The sequence below is a fragment of the Sorex araneus genome, chromosome 1 (genome assembly GCF_027595985.1).
Source record: "Sorex araneus isolate mSorAra2 chromosome 1, mSorAra2.pri, whole genome shotgun sequence".
Lineage (NCBI taxonomy): Eukaryota > Metazoa > Chordata > Mammalia > Eulipotyphla > Soricidae > Sorex > Sorex araneus.
Genome location: NC_073302.1, coordinates 203,937,276 through 203,956,741, shown reverse-complemented (window position 1 = coordinate 203,956,741; position 19,466 = coordinate 203,937,276). Strand labels below are relative to the sequence as shown.

Here is a 19,466-nt window from a genome sequence, read left to right as displayed (position 1 = left end):
CCTTTCATCCTTCCCAATATTTAACACTTTTTTTTGTTAGCTTGTTTTGTCTTGTGGGTGTTTTTTATTTTTTGGCCACATTTAGCAATGCTCGGAGTTATTCTGGCTCTGTGCTCAAGAATCACTCCTGGTGGTGTTTGGGGACTGTATAGGGTGCCAGATAGCAAACCTGGGTTGGTTGCAGGCAACGCAAACACCCTACAAGCTGTACTATTGCTCTGGCCCCTAGATCATTTTAAAACTGTTCTTAAGGCTTGAGAGATAACCAACAGTACCTAGCCACCTGGACCTCCCTGGTAGTGCTGGAGGACCACCAGGGCTGCAGACTGTAGTGCTCTAGGGATCTTGTGCCAGTTTTCTTGATAAGATAATTTTATCTTCATTTGTAGATGTTTAGGGGAGAGAGATGTTGCAGTCTCAGAAGGCTAAAAAGTTGGTGCATATTTTTTGAGGTATTGTGGGCTGTATACAAGTCGCTGAGCTGAGGCATGTGGAGCCAGGGGTTGGACCTAGGGCCTCACAAGTGCACAGCCTGCAAGCCACATCTATGATTTGGGGGAAGTCAGTGCTTTAAGGCATTTTATTTATTTATTTATTTATTTACTTATTCATTCATTCATTCATTTATTTATTATTGAATCACCATGTGGAAAGTTACAAAGTTCTCAGGCTTATGTCTCAGTTATACAATATTCAAACACCCATCCCTTCACCAGTGCCCATATTCCACCACCAAAAACCCCAGTATATCTTCCGCCCCTACCCCCCAACCCCCAATTGCATAACTGATGAATTTCACTTCATTTTCTCTTTACCTTGATTACATCCCATATTTCAACACAAAACTCACTATTGTTGTTGGAGTTTCCCCCCAAGAAAGACAGCCCTACTACCAAGGAAGCATTTGATAATTAGTTTTCCATTGCTGAGAATGAAGAGACATGTAGCCCCACTGCTCCAAAGTACATAACTCTTTTTTTTTTCCCTTTTTCCTTTTCCTTTTTTTTTCCCCCCTCATCCCCCTTCCCGCACCTCATAGTATGGTGAACGCCACTCCGCGTTTCTCCCCGAAAATGGGAAACAACCGGGAAAGAGGAATATTTCCTCTTCTCGGCCGGCATGGGGCGGTTGCTTAGTTCACAGTCCAGAGAAATGGCTGCTACTTTGATTACCTTCAGTATTTCAACAAAACACTCACTTATTATTTGGAGTTTCCCCCCCAAGTCAGACCTGCTAAAAAGGAACCGTTTCACATTGCTGACAGTTAAGAGATATGTTTTGGATTTCTGTATAAAGTCCAGGGAAAATTCAGCCAGAAATTGCATAGCCCATCTCACAGTCCCAGTGCATTGCTGTAAGAAGCTGCGCTGGATGCCAAAATGTATTAGGTCTCTGGAATCAAAGTCTTTAGGCGCAGAGGGTTTGTTTCACTCTCAGCAGCTCTGGATTTATCTGGGCTAAGGGTGAGGCATCTTATTTTTTAAACCATATTTTTAGTCTCCCTTTCCTTTATTCTTTGTGAAGATGTGGACTCTTAACTGGTCTATTTTTACTTGTAAAGTTCACTGTACTACAGATAACAAAAAGAGCTCCGTTTTTAAAAAAATTGACTCTCCATGAAATAGACCATCACAAAGCTTTTTATGACCGAGTTTCAGTCATACACTGTTCCAATACCTATCCTTCCGCCAGTATCCTCAGTTTTCCTCCCAGTCCCTCTCCTTCACCCCACCTGCTCTGTGGCAGGCCCTCTTCTCTCTCTTTTCTCTCTCTTTCCCCCACTCTCCCTCCCTCTTCTCCCTTTCTCTCCTTCCCTCCCTTAATCCTTTTCAGCAGTAAATGTTGGTGAGGTCCGTCCTGAGACAGTGGAGTCTGGCTAGGAGTGTGGTGGCTATTTTGGATTGGGAAAGAAAGTAAAATTTAATGAAACAAGTTTCATTGAAAATATATACATAGGGGCTGGAGCAATAGCACAGTGGGTAGGGCGTTTGCCTTGCACACAGTCGAACCCAGGTTCTATTCCCAGCATCCCATGTGGTCCCCCGAGCACTGCCAGGAGTAATTCCTGAGTGCATGAGCCGGGAGTAACCCCTGTGCACCTCCGGGTGTGACCCAAAAAGCAAAAAAGAAAATAAAATTTGTTGAAATTTGGAGAGTTACAAAGAATTTTGAAAGGAATTTGCAATTAATTGTGTTTTTCCTTGGATTTTTTGTTTGTTTGTTTCTGGGCCACTCCTGGTGATACTCAGGGTTACTCCTAGCTCTGCATTCCTAAGTTACTCCTGGTGGTGATCAGAGGACCATATGGGATGCTGAGAATCAAACCCAGGTTGGCCACATGCCTTACCTGTTGTGCTGCTGTTACAAAAAAATTTAAATGTTTTTTAAAATAAAATTTAAATTGAATAAAATTTTAATTTAAATATATAAATAAAATTTAAATGTTAGGTTTCTCTAGGATATCCTAGAGAAATATGCTATTAGAGAAAATAGAATTCTTATGTTTTAAATTATACTTTTTTAAAAAGTGGTATCTGTCCATTACTGACATTTTGTCTGGGTTTAATGTTACATAGAAATGTGTACCTATTATTTGAATGTAAGATATAAATTGTAGATTAGTTTCCAAATTACTGATTTTTAACAAATGGAATATTGTTTTAGCATCACAGAGACTTTCATCAGATTGGTCAAAAAAGAAGAAGGAGCCCTTAGGAAAATTGGCTGCTTTATTTAAACTCATTGTGAGAATGATCTTCTCTTTCCACTCACTGAGCCTCAAGGAAGCACATTCTGATACTCTGCTCACTGTTGGCAATTCAATCACCAACATTCTTTCCAATGTACTTGGGCATATTTCTTTACCATCTATGATCCGAAAAATATTTGCAACTTTAACAAAACCTCTGGTGTTACTCTATGAAAGTTCAATGTAAGTATTTTGGTCTTAATAACTTTGAATCAAGTATATAATTTAGATCTAGGAATCCAACCAACTCTTGTATTTGACTAGTTCTTTTGGAATAGATGTTACAGTTTTATTAGATTGCTCTAAAGCAAATATTTAGTTATAATACCAGTTCCTCTTGTTGGATGATATTTGCCTTTAATTTAGAAACATCAGGTCTGAATGGCATAGTACAGTATTAGAGCACTTGCCTTGCTTGATCATGTCTATCTCTGGCACCCCAGATGGTCCCCTGAGCTGTCAGGAGTGATTCCTGATCACTGGTGTGGCCCTAGAGCTATAATAATTTAGAAACAATTTTTCAGACTTGCTCATACAAATATGTATACCTATTAAATGTACTCGCTACACAGAAACATACTTTCCATACACTACTTAACTATTTTAGTGTATGGCATTCACTTCATATATGTAATTGCCCCTAAGGATCTCCTGCTCTGTAATGTCTGCATAGGTGTTTATGAAACATTCTTACTGAGGCTTTGAATTTGTGAATGTCTAGCCTTTTTGTTCATTCTATTTCCTTTGAGTATAATTACATACAGAATTTTCACATTTGCCAGACTTACTGCTTACTTACTGTACTTAGTAAGTACACTCCTCTCTTCCTAGTATGTACAGTACTTACTGGTAAGTACTTACCAGTACTTAATTAATGGTTCCTAAACTGCTTTCAAAGGAGAATAAACACATTTAAAATTTCCGGATTACACTTCAAGTGTTTGTATTGGTTTATATTATCCTTTGCATTTGAATGGAAGCAAAGGTTACCCTTTAAAAACTTTTTAAAAATCCAAGCAACTATTTGGGGGCTTTTTAGCATTTTGTTTATTTTTGGGTTATACCTAGGGTTACACCCTCACACAGAGCACATGCTCCAACCTGTTGAACTATGTCCCTGGCCTCTGGCTTTTTTAATATTTAAATTACATTTATGTCATATTTTAGGAGCAGATTTTGTAAAATTCATGAGAGCCCAAAATCTGTTACCTTTGAAAATTCTTTTAAGTTACCATAAAAATAGGCTTTCAAAAAATGAAGTCCCGAACATTTATTTAATTCTGTTTTAGAAGGCATATTTTTTCATATTTAATCTTTGGTATTTTTGTTCAAAGTCTCAGTACCTTTCTATAATGTCGTCATACATCAAATTTTTATAGCTGTATTGCAACAATTTTTGGTTTAACTTGGTTGCATATAATTAACGTTCCAAAATATAAATAGTATTTTTGTTTTTCCTCCTAGGCTTGATGAAGTTCCTAAAGTTTATACCTCTATGAATAATAAGGTAAAAAGAGACAAATGTTTATGAAACACATTCATGGAGTGAATAATGCTAGAATTTAGATAATCTCCTTCCTTTAATAAATTTGCCTTGTTTTGAAGGGATACTTCGAGTTTAAAGTAAATTTTATAATTTGACAAAATTATAAATGGATAAAAAATAGCGTGAGGGCTTTTTTTTTTTCCTTAAAATTGATTGTTTTAGAGAATTTTCATTTTGTCTTCTTGTTTTAGGGGGGCCACATCTGATAGTCTTCAAGGACTATTTCTGGTTCTGTTCAGGAATGAGCCCTAGTAGTGTTAGATATTCTGATTGATAACTGTAGATGTGACCTGGGGTTGGCTGCATGCATGGCAAAGTGCTTACTCCTGTGTGACCCCAGGATTTACTTTCAAATTTAGACAACTCTTTCACTCTTACCATCTCTTTATGAAGGGTACTTGATTCCACTGTTTGGTATGTAAAATATGAGTATTAAGCTATTGTAATGTAAGAATAAAATATTTTTTTTATCGAAAACATTAAGCTGTATTATTAATAAACTAAAATCAGTCGATAATTAGCCTGTAAAGGACAGATGGGTGAAATTCTTGGGATTTTGAAAATGAAGGTAGTAATGTATAAATTGTTGAGTATGTTTATGCTTTTATGGTTTACTGTGTTAATGTACCATCTCTAGATATTTCTTTTAAAATTTTCCCTTTTTTTCTAGTTAGAGAAGCTACTAGGAGAAATTATTACTTGTCTACATGTCAGCTATACTGGAACTTACGATAATGAACTTCTTGAACAAATCTCCCCATTATTATGCATAATATTTTTGCACAAGAACAAACAGATTCGAAAACAAAGTGCTCAGTTTTGGAATGCCACGTTTGCTAAAGAGACATTGATTTATCCTGAAGAGCTAAAGTATGCTTACAAAAAATTTTTATACAACTATTCTCTTGTAATATAAATTACTATTTTAGTTTTAATATAAATTTTATCATGGGAAATCTGTAGATTGAGTTATTCTTAGTTCAAATGTTACTTGGGTTATATGATAATTCTTAAACATCAGTTTTCCTTTTCTCCTTAAAGTATTCTTGTCCTTAGGAACACTAAGCATTAGCTAATTATCTTAATTACAAAATACCAAGTGCAAGAAAGTAAGTGGGATTTTGGGAGGTTGGTGGGTTTTGGATAAATTTTGGTGAACTATGTAGAGGTACTAAACATAACATTTAGAATTTCACGTGATAAAAATGAAATATTTTCAAAGAATAGGAATTTTCTAAAGAGTTTAGCAAAAAATTTAAATGTTAATTGTCATTTGTGTGTCTGTGTAGTAAGATAGTGAGTCTTAAATATATTTTGCAACTTTAAAACTACTATTATCAATCTAACCAGTATGACTTGCCTCAAAATTTGTGTGCTTTCTGCTTTAAGACCAATATTAAGACAAGTCAAACAGAAAATTCTACTTCTATTGCCTGGTTTGGAAAATGTTGAAGTTACTGAAGAATCCAGTGAGCCATATTCAGATGCAGTAAGTTGGGTTTCTTGAGTTTTTGAATGTTTGGTATTGGGTTTTGGTGTGTATATTTAAAAGCATAGAAACTGAAAGTTTTCTTGAAGTATAGAATCTGAACATAAATAATTTTTCCATGTAGTCAGTTGTCTGACCTGAAATATACTTAACAGCTTATAGATATGCTTATGTTAAAGACAAATTTGTTTAGTAGTATAGTCATAAATAATCCAGTTCCTATTCATTGTTTATCTCTTAAGGTATTGCACATGGTTAGGAGGCCAGAGAGGTAGGGGTTAAAACTCTTGCCTTGGGGCCTGAGCAATAGCACAGAGGGTAGGGTGTTTGCCTTCCACTCAGCTGACTAGGGTTCGATTCCCAGCATCCCATGTGGTCCCCTGAGCACCGCCTGGAGTGATTTCTGAGTGCAGAGCCAGGAGTAACCCCTGAGCATCGCTGGGTGTGACCCAAAAAGCAAAAAATAAAAAAAAAAAACAAAAAACCTCTTGCCTTTTATGATGTTGGCCTCTATTTGATACCCCATAAAGTGTGTGGTACTGCAGATTGTCCCCAAAAGACCAACAAATCATATGCTTAGGGCTGGGATGTAGCTCAGAAGTACAATACTTCTGCAGGTAGGAGTCTCTAGACTATCCCTGGAGCAGTAAAAAAAAAAAAAAACCTCTGAAACCTAAGCTTTAGGTCATAGATTCCAGAGTAGGACATACTCTCCTTCCCCCCCTCCCCCCCGCGCCCCCCAGGGTGTCAGGCACAGCATTTCTGTTTTTTATTTTGGTGGGGTCGGGGGTCTTGATTTTATTTGGGGGGGGGTCACACTCAGCAGTGCTCAGAGCATACTCCTGGCGGGGTCAGGGGTCTGTTTTGCCAGGGATGGAACCCGTGTTCTTACCAGATATGCCATCTCTCCTGTCCATCTTATTTGTCCCTTCTTTCTCTCTTTTTTCCCTTTGTGGTCACACACCGCAATGTTCAGGGGATACTCCTGGATCTGCACTCAGGAATTACTCCTGATGGTACTTGAGGGACCATATGGGATGCAAGGTATCAATCCGTGTTGAACATGTGCAAGGCAAATATCCTACCCCTTGTACAGTTCCTCTGTCCCCTTATTTTTTTAGTGTTTGGACAACACACAGCTATAGGCAAGAGTACACCTGTTTGGGCCCACGTATTATGCATGTTTTACTATATACCCTTTAAAACTTTGTCTTTGATATTTCTTTTAGTAATATTTGTAATTATTGGAAAGGGCACTGCCATCAAGCATTTTCTTAATAGTATTTATGTGGTTCCTTTGGAACTTGTAAAGCCAGATGGTGTAAAACTTGTAGATTACAGTTTGCTTTTCTTTGACTTTTTTTTTTTTTTTTTAAATTGTTGGAGCCTATCCCCACCCTCCAAATTTGGGCATTACGGTTTGCAATACAGATACTGGAAGGTTATGTATATCCCTTTATCTGCTTTCAACATTCAGCTCTTGTCCAGAATGACCATTTCCAACTGTTATTGGAAATAATACTGGTTCCTTCCCTATCATTACCCTCACATACTTGGGGTAGATTCCAACCATTCATCAGTCCATCTGGCCCTTTTTTCCCTGACGTTGGATATTAGTCTTATTATTTTCTTTTTTGTATACCACAAATGAATGCAGTCATTTTATATCTTTCTTCTTCTGACTCATTTCACTCAGCATGATACTCTCCATATTCATCCATTTATAGACAAATTTCATGTTTTGTAATAGCTGCGTAGTGTTCCAGTGTGTAAGTGTACCATGGTTTCTTTATTCAGTTCTCTTCTGTCACTCAGGATGCCAGATTCTGACTATTGTGGGTAGTGCTGCAATGAACATAGAAGTGCATGTGGTGTTTCTGCTATGTGTTTTTGGGGCCCCCAAGGTATATTTTCAGGTCAAATGGATGGGAGCTCAATTTCTAGTTTTTTGAGGAATTCCTGTATTTTCAAAAAAGCTGAACCAGTCAGCATTTCCACCAGAAATGGCACGAAAGTCCCTTCTTTCCTGCATCTGCACCAGCACTGGTTGTTCTTGGGTTTTTTTGGATGTCTGCCAGTCTCTGGTGTGAGATGATATCCAGTTGTTGTTTTGATTGGCATCTCTCTGATGATTAGTGATGAAGAGCATTTTTTCATGTAAGTTTTGGCTATTTGAATTTCTTCTTTGAGGAAGTTTCTGTTCATTTCTCCTCCATTTTTTGATGGTGTCGGATTTTTTTTTTCTTGTAAAGTTCAACTAGTGCTTTTTATATCTTTGATATTAACTCTTTATCAGAGGGTATTGGGTAAATAATTTTTCCTATTCTGTGTATCTTGGTCGCTTTTTTTTGAGCTGCAGAAGTGTCTTAGTTAAATGTAGTTCCATTTATTTATATTTGCTCCCACTTGCTTGTTTTATCCTTGAAAATGTCTTTAACTTCTATGTATTGTAGAGTTTTGCCCATGTTTTCTCCCACGTACCTCATGGATTCAGGTCTGATATTGAGGTCTTTAATCCATTTTGATCTGTCTTTGATGCATGACTTTAGAGGTCTGAATTCAGTTTTTTACATGTAGCTGTCTAGTTTTCCGAGCACCACTTATTGAAGAGTCTTGCTCCACTTCATATTTTTTGCTCCCTTATCAAAGATCAAATGATCATATACTTGAGTGACTGTGTCAGGATATCCAACTCTGTTCCTTTGGTCTGCAGGTCTGTCTTTATTCCAAAATACTCAGCTACTTAAATTATTAACTGCTTTGTGGTACAGTTTGAAGTTGAAGAAGGTGATGCCTCCCAAGGATTGCTTTATCTACTCGTGAGGGTTTATTATTCCATGTGTATTGCAGGAGTGTTTAATCTATTTCCTTGAAAAAGAAGTGGATTGGGAGAATTAATGCAGTCCTATAAGATTACCCATGACAAATTTCTTTGACATTATTTAATGGGGTTGAATAATAAAAAGAAATTTGAAATGAGGATTACTTTCACTGGATTTGTCGAAATGTGTGAAGATAAAATACGGACAGTTGTACTTAATGAAATTTTGCTTTTTAATAAAACAGACAGAAAATTCACAATTAAATATGAAGATAAGTGGCATGGAAAGAAAATCAAGTGGAAAAAGAGATTCCTTTTTGACAAAAACAAAGGAAATGAAAGAAAATACGAAGCCATCAGCCAAAGTACAGTTTCTTAAAGTTTATTAGAATGTTTAACACTGATGTACTTTATAATTTGCGAATATATGATTTTTAATTGGAAGCAAAAGTTGTGAAAGGAAAATAAGATCAAAGTGGTTGGGAACAGTAGCTTGGTGTGTCAAGATACTGTCAGAATAACATAGACGTCTAAGGTCTTTGTACATATTATACAGTTAAGCCTGCATGCTTAGTATCCATTCAGTATATAACATCAGTAATATAGGAAGTATCTTTTATTAGTGTCACTATCAACACTGTATCACTGTTGTCCTGTTGCTCATCAATTTGCTAGAGTGGGCCCTAGTATAGTAATGCCTCGTTTGTCCCTGTCAATTTCAGGATCAGGAATAAGGCAAATTATTGTTACTGTTTTTGGCATATCGAATATGCCACGGGTTGCTTGCCAGGCTCTGCCTTATCTTTCTTTAGTATATAGGACATTTTTATTGCTTTGGCAACTTTACTTGACTAAGCTAAATTTAAAACCTCAGGTCTATTCTCTGCCAAACCATTTTATTTGTGTTGACCTGGAAAACATTTGCCCCAGGTTTTATTGGTAAGCACAGACTTAACTGCTTTTTAAAGCATTACAGTTTTTGTTTCCTAAGTGTTACTAAAGGTGGAATGTAAGTGAAGAACACTATACTGTTCCTACATATATCATGGGGATTTTAACATTAAACTTCATAGTCATTAACCAGAAAGACTTGACAGAGTGCTAGAAGAATGGTTTGGAAAGTATTGGAAAATAATTTTGAAACTCAAATGTGCATTTCTTAAAAAAAAAAATTTACAGTTGAAACTAGAATCTGCATCTCCAAAAACAAAGAGTGAAATGCCCCTGGAAGAAGAAAAGTCTACTGACTTTGTGTTTATACCTCCTGAAGGAAAGGAACCAAAGGAAAGAATATTAACTGAGCACCAGAAAGAAGTACTCAAAACAAAGCGGTTTGTAATCCCTTTTATCTTGAGCATTTTGAATTCATATGAGTAATATGAAATGTATGGCTTAAATTTTTATGCCAAAATATAATGTTCATAAGTTTTATAACTTACAGGACTATCCAACATAACAATGTATTGAATATTTCTAAACAATTTCTTTACTGAAGTAGTGTATGGAGAAAGAATGAGACAAACAGATTTATGGAAAATAAACATCTATATCTTGATGTTTTATTCTTTTGTTTTGTTTTGTTTTTTGGGTCATACCTGGTGATGCACAGAGGTTACTCCTGGCTCACGCACTCAGGAATCACCCCTGGCGGTGCTCAGGGGACCATATGGGATGCTGGGAATCGAACCCAGGTCGGCCGCGTGCAAGGCAAACGCCCTACCCGCTTTGCTATCGCTCCAACCCCCCTCTAGCTATTTTTTAAGAATAAAAATATCAAGAGGCTGGAGATAGCACAGTGGGTAGGGTGTTTGCCTTGCACGTGGCCGACCCGGGTTCGATTCCCAGCATCCCATATGGTCCCCTGAGCACCGCCAGGGGTGATTCCTGAGTGCGTGAGCCAGGAGTAACCCCTGTGCATCACCAGGTGTGACCCAAAAAGCAAGAGATAGAATTTTGCGTTTAATTTTTTAAGTTATATATTTAAAATATTTTTCAGGTGTGATATTCCTGCCATGTACAACAATTTGGATGTTTCACAAGACACTTTATTTTCTCAATATACTCAGGAAGAGTCAGTGTACGTACAAAAACCATTAAGGTACTGTTTTATAATTTTTATTTAAAACATATTCTAATTTATAAATCTGTTTATTTCAGGGAAAATCCTATAACTGAAAAGTCAAAGAAAGGTTCCAAGACTTCAAAGGTATATTTGTCATTTTATATTTTGGGGGAGGGGTGTTTGTTGTATTTCCACTGTGGAAAATCTTGTATTTTATGATTCATTGTATACCTCAAGTCCCCAGCAAAGTTTAGCAAAATTAGAGTCACTGTATATATGTGTGTGTAGCAGGGGTGAGCTGGGGTGGTGGTATTCAAAGTGTATTTGCATTATTAACTATCTACAGTTAATAATACATTGATGACTGTCTTCCAACCACTGGACTGTTTAAAAATATTCAGAACATCGTGCTTTTTTTCTTTTTGATCTTTATCTTCTTTTTGATCTATACCTGGTTCTGTTCAGGGCTTACTCCTTACTCTGCTCAGGGATTTTTTTACTTTATTTTATTTTATTTTATTTTATTTTATTTTATTTATGTTTTTCTTTTTTGGTCACACCAGGCGATGCTCAGGGGTTATTCACCCTCAGGAATTACTCCTGGTGCTGCTCAGGAGACTGTATACTATGCTGGGAATCAAACCCTGGTGGGCTGCATGCATGGCAAACACCCTGTCCATTGTACTATTGCTCAGCCCTCAGGGATGACTTCGGTAGTGCTTTGCCATGTGTGGGGCCTCACGTGATGTCAGGAATGGAACCCTGGTTGGCCATGTTCAAGGCAAATGTTTTGCCTACTATATTGCCATTCTGCCCCAGGGATTAACTTAATGTTATTAGAGTTTTGAACTGAAAATACTTAGGGAGTCAGACTTGCTGGCTAATCAATCTACCTATCTATATATATGTAAATTTCTGTGCAGGAGGATCGTATGGAAATTGACGCTCCTCAGGTGGAACACTGTGGTATGGATGAACATCTTGAAAAGACTTCCCTTTCAAATAATGGTTCTGTTGAGGAAAGCAACCCAGAGATACTGAGCAATTTTAATGATGCCAGAAAAAATTCTTTAAAATCATCAAAGAAAATAACTGATTGCACTTCTAGTGCAGAAAACTCTTTCAGTGTCAATAGTAGCTCACTTTCTAGTTCCACCATTTCTGGAATGTCCCCACAGCCTACAAGTCGAAGGCAAACCTTTATTACTTTGGAAAAGTTTGATGGCTCAGAAAATAGACCTTTCAGTCCATCTCCCTTGAATAATATGTCATCAACTATTACAGTGAAAAGTAATCAGGAAGGTATGACTAAAACAAATCCATCAAAAGTAAAGAGAAGAGAAGTGACTATTTTAAAAGCTGATTCTGAAAAAATAGTTCAAGGAATTAAGCGATTAGGTAGAAGATCAAGTAAAACTGAGCAAACTGTGAATAAAAAGTCTAAGTCCTCAGTGACATCTGATGAAGAGAAAAACGTCCAGGATTCTGTTGATGACACAGGAGTCTCAGAAAATAATTCACCTGGTTTGCTTAACCAGTCAGAATGTGGACTAGGCACTGAGTCTCATCTTACTGAATCTGCAGTGGAATGCGAAGATGTGACTCTTAAACCACCAATGGAAAATTCTGTATTAGAAAACAATACTGCAGAAGAGAAAACCTTAGGAATGAATTTGGAGTGTAAAGAAAATACACCCCCAGCTGTAATGCCTGCAGAGCAGATAGTAAATGAGGATAGTCACAGTCAGATAACCCCAAATCAAAAAATTCTTAGACGATCTTTAAGGCGACGGTCAGAAACAGTAGAAACAACCACTGATAGTCAAGATAAAGAAAATAATCATCAAAAGAAGGAAAAACATAAGGAAGAAGAAAAAACTCTTCAGAAAAGTCCATTGCATGTTAAAGATGATGTGCCTAAGCAAAAATCTGTACAGATTCCAGAGCAAACTGTACAGGAAAGTTCAGATGAGAAAGAAGATCATTTACATGAGAAAACTGGTGGCGAAACCAGTGCTAATGCTGAAAGTGAAAATGGGAAAAAGCCAGATCTTGAAATTCTAAAGTCAGAGGGAGATAGTTCCCAGGACATCACAGATAAGAGCTCTGTAAAACCAGTAAGGGGACGAACACGGTATCAAACAAGAAGAGCATCACAGGGCTTGCTGTCTAGCATTGAAAACTCAGAATCGGATAGTTCTGAGGCAAAAGAAGAAAGTTCTAGAAAGAAAAGATCTGGAAAGTGGAAAAACAAAAGTAGTGATAGTATTGATATGGAAGATCAAGAGAAAGAGATCAAACAGGAATATACAAATGTTGAGAATCAGATACACTATAAAGTAAATTGTGAAGTAGGTGGAGACATAAAATCTCAGATATGTGAAGATAAAGAAATTAATACTAAAGCTCTTCAAGATTCTACCATTACTACAGGTTTACTGCAAGTTCCTGATGATTTATCAAATACACATGAGGGGAAAGTTAAAATTAGCAAATGTGCAGAACATTTTATGTCAAGCCCTGTACGAGAACCAAACCTCAGGACAAGAAATGCCAGTAAGAGATTACATAAGCGAGACTCTATGGATGACAGTAGTTCCGGAGACTCTCCCAAAGTAGGAACTTCAGACATTTCTCAGCTTTCTGATAAAACACTCCAAGCACTTGAATGTCAGCACAAGAGAAGTAGAAGAGTAAGGAGATCAAAAGGTTGTGATTGTTGTGGAGAAAAATTACAATCTCAGGAAAAGTCAGGTACTGTATTAAAGAATGCAGAAAATGATGATGTAAAGATTAGTGAAACAAAAAAGACAGGCATACAAACACCTGTATCGGAAACTTCTAAAGCTAATCTTAACTCTGAAATGAATCTTTCACATGAGGCTCATAACATAAATTTTGATATAGGGCTCAGGGAGAACGATACTGACAATGATTCATTAATTATATCAGAAAGTGAGTTGAAAGAAAATACTGTTAAAACTTCTGTTACTCTGGAAATAACATGTAAAGAAAAACTGTGTGATACAGATTCTGAGGAAGCAACATTTCCTGATAGCCAGGAGCCACCCAATAAAAAATGTAAAACTGTTGACCCATGTCTTTCCGAAGACATTTCACTGGAATCACCTGCTTTGGAAACCAAAGAAGAAAAGCCAGAACCTATCTTAAAGAAGGAATTAAGTACAGAGGACAGTGTTGATAGGGAAACCAATTTATGTAGAGAAAAATCAGAAGCCAGTTCAGTAGTAGAAGCTATGGAATTGGATATAGAAAGTGATAAATCTGAATCTAGCTTTTCTGAACAAAAGAATGCCCATAGTGCTATTTCTGAAGTGAAACCTGAGGGAAATAATGAAAACAATGACTCTGAAGTGCTTTCAGCTCAAGAACAGAATGCCAAAGCAGCAGCTGAGGACTTCCATTCAGGTGTTGACCATTCTCATAATATGAAACCGGGTAAATTGAGTGGTCAGACAGAGATTTCTGAAGAGGCGACAGTTGAGGCCCTAGATGGAGGAAGCAGATATGATCCAGGCTCATCTGAAGGAACCCATGCTGAAGCAGAAAATTATGAAGAAACAGTAATTGGTGAGGTGAGTCCTGAAGCCAAACAGGTTAGTGAAGAGAATGGATACATGACCGTGAAAGCTTCCGAGCCAGTGGAAACTGAAATAAAAAGGTTGAATATAGAAATGGACAGCCCGGTGCCTGAAATTCCAGAGGAAGGAAAAGTTGACTTCAATAAAACTGAAACAAGTCTTAAACTTCAATCTGAAGACACAATAGAGGACAATCAAATGGCAATGGAAAATGATGGTGAGATTTTACAGCAAGTTCATACTGTGGAGAAAGTACAGGAGCCATCACCATCTTTAACATCTGAGACAGCTCTCTCTGATCTGATAACAGAAGACAATGCCTCTCCTCAAAAATTAAGGGACCTTGATCCTTTACTCGTGTCAGCCTGTGAGAGTCCTAGTGGCATGCAGACACGTTGTGTTTGGTCACCTTTGGCTTCTCCATCCACCAGCATTTTAAAGAGAGGACTAAAGAGACCGCAAGAAGATGAGAGCTCACCTGTTAACAAGGTAGGAGGATTGAGGCTAAGTATTTGGGCCATGTGCTGGCACCTGGTGAATAATAGAGTAGAGAACCACTCCTTTTAATATATTCCACACTGTAGCTAGGCAAAGGCAGGTAGAAGGAAAGGTGTGGAGGAAAGGATGCTGAAGTCCTTTATAATATTCCTTTATTTCAGGACATGAAAAATCCCTAGCAACCATGTACTCTATTCAGCCTTAACAAAACTGACAATGTGATCATTTTCCCATCTGTACTTAGTATCTTGAGGAACTGCGGAAAGGGGATGTAGGAAGAAAGCTTTAGTTAGCAGCTTAACTTGCTGTGTAATGCATTATACAAGCTGTCACATTTAAGTTGTTTAAAGCAAATAAACTTTTCTTTCCAGAATGTTTCCACTTGGAAAAGGGAAATTTTTTTTATGCTGTGCCTACATTGGTTACTGGGTGTGATTTTTTTTTTTTTTTTTTTTTTTTTTTTGCTTTTTTTGCTTTGTTTGGGTCACACCCAGCAATGCTCAGGGGTTACTCCTGGCTTTGCACTCAGGAATTACTTCTGGCGTGCTTGGGGGACCATATGGGATGCCTGGGATCGAACCCGGTCGGCTGCGTGCAAAGCAAACGCCCTACCCGCTGTGCTTTCGCTCCGGCCCCCTGGGTGTGATTATTGCTTTTGTTCCCATTTTCACTAAACTATAGCTCTTTTAGATTGGGATTACAGATTACATATTTGCTCTTGGTCTCGCAATTTGTACTTCGCTTATAAAACAGTGAAAAGTTGCATGTGCATAACTCAACTTGTCCTTAGCTAAAAGATTTTCTGAAAAGATTCATTGTAGGCTGACCTTAATTTTTAAATTAACTGTACTATTCAATGTAGAACATAATTTATATATTCAGGCATTTTTGTAAAAATAGATGCAATGATAAACTTAATTTTGCAAAGGCAGACAAATTGTGAAAGATGTAAAAAATTTTGTATGCTGAGAACAGTTCTTGGGAATACAACATGTCTTAGTGTTTTTACATTGATTTTGGTTTTGAGATGTATTTTTCAAAAAGTAGCCTAAGTAAACTTGCCATAGAAGTCATATTTGTGAAAATAGTAAAAACACCAGAGAGCAGTTAGTACTGTTTCTTCACGATGAGGCCATACCCACTTGTGCTCAGGAATCACTCCTGGCAGTGCTTGGGGGTTACATGGGATCCCAGGGATTGAACCTGGGTTGGCCACATGCACAGTAAGTGCCTTATTACCTGTATTCTTTTTCTCTCCCCAGTGGAACTTTACTACATAATTTTAATTACCACATAGAATTACATTAAATTTCTGCTAGTAACCCCCATATACTGTGCTATGCAGAAGCAGTTTACAATACAGATAAATAGAATGACCTGTGATACTTAGAAATATCTCTGCAAACAGTTACTAGAACGAATGACGGTTCTCTCCAGGTAGAATCGTAAATTTTCATAAACTAAGTTCTAAGCCCACATTCTGTTTCTTGGCTTCCTTGAAGGGAGAAAATACAGTTATTTTTTGAGACTTCAAATTCATTTTGTTAATAAAAGCATGCCCTCTGATTTCAGGTTCGCCGAGTCTCCTTTGCAGATCCAATATACCAAGCAGGATTGGCAGATGATATTGATAGACGATGTTCTGTCACTAAGCCCCATGCTTTAACTACTACTTCTATAGCAAAAAATGTTAAAACTTCACCTACTTCACAGTATAAGGTAAGCTATAGGCTTTAAAATATGCATCTTTATACAGACACATAATTATACTGCAATTTTTAAAAAAAACATAACACTATTTAGGAAGCAAGACTTCTGTTTGGATATATTATTCTATTGCCTGATGCAAGGTAAGCAGATATGAAGAGGCAGTAAGAGCTAATAATTCAACTATAATTAATAGTAAATTGCATTATACATTTTCTATAAGTACTTATAAATCATTGCAGTATACATTGTGAAAATAGCTAATAAAACTATAGTTATCTAGGTTTCTGAGTTTTGTTTTTTTCCTCTCTCACATATAGCATAATATCACTTCAATCAAAGGATTTCTGTCCCCAGGATCACGTAACCCTACATTTAAGAGCTCAAAGAAGTGTTTAGTAAGAAGTGCTTTAGTTTTCATGCAACTTTATATTTTCAGTTTAGTCAGGTGACCTTGGTTTAATGACTTAAAATTTTTATTCCAAGATTACAGAAATGACCAAAGAATCCATAGCATGCCCAACAGAAAGTATCTACCCAGCGTTAGTCAACTGTGTGGCACCAGTTGAAATAATTTTACCTCAGATTACATCAAACATGTGGTAAGTATTTAGGCTTTTGGCTTATATTTAATAAAGATGCCTTTTTCAGGAAAGATATTAAAATGGTAATTTTTCATAATTTAGAATTACTATGCACATTAATTTAATTTTGGGGGCTTCCAATGTGTTGCTTAGGAGGTCTGGGACACCACCTGCAAGTCTAGCCAAGGGGCTGCTTTATTGCCAGGGCCTGTGGATACAGTGCTGCTCAGACACTGGGGCTGGGGCTACAGTGGTGCTTGGGCTCTTCCAGGGCTGGACACAGTAATGTGCTAGGGCCTGCGTAGAGCCAGGAGTCAAGCTTAGGCCAGTCACATGCTAGAGGCATGCATTCTAACCATTATCCTATGTCCTGCCCCTACATTTTAAAATGAAATTCTAACTGGGAAAATGGGCCATAGAGGAATCGTAAGGGAAATGTATTTTTACTTTTTAAGTTACACTTTATGAAGGCTAATCTATTAGCATAATTTTTGGCCAGGTCTCTTTCCATGCTCTCAAGAAAGCCCAGTTTGCACATTAGATTTAGATTTTAAATTCAGTATATATGGCTGTCCTCAAAGTCAGTGTAGGTGGGCCTCAAAATGTACGGATGATTATAAATCAGGAAATTGAACTGGATAGATTCAAGTGGTATAAAAATACACAGTGACTTGTTTTTCTGACATATTCAGGGCAAGAGGACTAGGACAACTCATTCGTGCCAAGAATATAAAAACAATTGGTGATTTGAGTACTCTTACAGCATCTGAAATTAAAACTCTTCCCATCCGTTCTCCAAAAGTGTCCAATGTAAAAAAGGCTCTCAGAATATATCATGAACAGCAGGTAATGTACTTAAAGTAATGTACAAAGAAAATGATTCTGCTATGTAAATACAGAAATTTTTATTTTAACTTTTAAAATTGAGGGATGGGGATAGTTTTGCTAAAAATCCACTGTTTGTTCATGAGACCATGTGACCAGTGCCAGTTCTGAAATAATCCTGGTGCTCTTATAAGCAAAGCCCTTTGAGCCACCTCCCTACGCTGAAACTGTTGTTTATTTAGAAACCCATTGTTTTGCTTCTTTTCCCTTACACCAGAGTCAGGACTATGTACAGAAATGTGCCTGTCATTTATTTTGTGTTGATTTTATATGATGCTGCAGGAAGAATTCTGTTCTCCACCCCATCTCTTTCATTTCAACCAAATTGGTGATTGGTGTGTTTAAATATAAACATTTACAAAAAAATCTGTCAATTTGTAGTTACCAGGATTTTTATTTGATATGAGAGGGAAGAGGAGAAATATGTATTGAAGAGATAGAACAGGCTTCTTCACAGTAGATATAAGAGAAAACAGATAAGCAAAATATGGGTTCAAGGGAGGACCTCACACTTGAAGAACAGACCTGCATTTCTTGTTTTTCTTCCTTAAACATTTTTTTGTCAAGGACACTTCAGTTTCTTTTGCATTATTAGATTACTGAAATCCATTAGACTACTGTATCACTTGTTATTATGTGAAACTGTAAATTAGTGTAAAGTGTTATGTGAAGGATGAAAAAGCTGTTAAAAATTTTTTAAGACCCTGGTTTGCTAAGTACTAAAAACAGTATTCTTTAAAAGTGCTTATTTTATACTAATTTGTGTCTATTAAAAACATTTGACAGTTTTTTTAACTATTAATAATTTTGAAAATCATAGATTCAGTTTAGATTCAGAAGTAGTTTCAGTAGTACAAGTTTCTTTAATTAGTGTGGTGTTTATTCAACCTTCATATTTGTCCCGTTCTATGGGTATATAACATTTAGGTTATCCACACCTTTTAGTGAACATTGGAGTTACTTACACCCTTTGCTATTTGATGCACTTACATATGGAAGTTTTTGTGCTGGCATGCTTTTATTTCTTGAAGTTATATGCATAAGAGTAGAATTGCTGGCTCATGGCAACTCCTATTTTGCAGTTAACATTTTCTTAATCAGTAAGTAATAACTTAGTACTGGGAATACTCTTTGACTCTAATCCTTTTGTTTTGGGGTTGCGTGTGGAACTATATACATTGCTGGAGAGTAAACCAAGTTGGCTGCATGCAAGGCAGCCTCATTAACTTTGACCCCAGATACAATCCCTTTAAAAGAAGAGTGTTTATTATTTAAGTTCAGGACTTTCTCCTACTCATGAACTTGGAAAAACTGGGTGATTTTTCTTGTCCTTGTGGCTGTATTTTTTTCTGAAGTCCATTAGAAAAGAGAATTGCAAACCATCTTCTGAGAGGACTAGGACAACTCATTCGTGCTGAGAATATAGAAGCAATTGGTGGTTTGATACTCTTAAAGCATCTGAAATTAAAACTCTTCCCATCCGTTCTCCAAAAGTGTCCAGTGTAAAAAAGGCTCTCAGAATA

The 19,466-nt window shown here is 36.9% G+C and overlaps 1 protein-coding gene across 1 annotated transcript in view; it reads left to right on the top strand.

Annotated features, from left to right (window-relative positions):
• RIF1 (replication timing regulatory factor 1) overlaps positions 1-19,466 on the top strand; it is a 60,982-nt gene that overhangs the window by 35,006 nt on the left and 6,510 nt on the right. Inside the window, exons 21-33 of the mRNA XM_055132190.1 lie at positions 2,665-2,932; positions 4,214-4,256; positions 4,966-5,165; positions 5,685-5,784; positions 8,851-8,970; positions 9,785-9,936; positions 10,602-10,682; positions 10,763-10,811; positions 11,591-14,758; positions 16,340-16,486; positions 16,795-16,872; positions 16,961-17,076; positions 17,751-17,904. Coding sequence (XP_054988165.1) covers positions 2,665-2,932; positions 4,214-4,256; positions 4,966-5,165; positions 5,685-5,784; positions 8,851-8,970; positions 9,785-9,936; positions 10,602-10,682; positions 10,763-10,811; positions 11,591-14,758; positions 16,340-16,486; positions 16,795-16,872; positions 16,961-17,076; positions 17,751-17,904 — 4,676 coding nt within the window. The remainder of the gene's footprint in view (positions 1-2,664; positions 2,933-4,213; positions 4,257-4,965; positions 5,166-5,684; positions 5,785-8,850; positions 8,971-9,784; positions 9,937-10,601; positions 10,683-10,762; positions 10,812-11,590; positions 14,759-16,339; positions 16,487-16,794; positions 16,873-16,960; positions 17,077-17,750; positions 17,905-19,466) is intronic.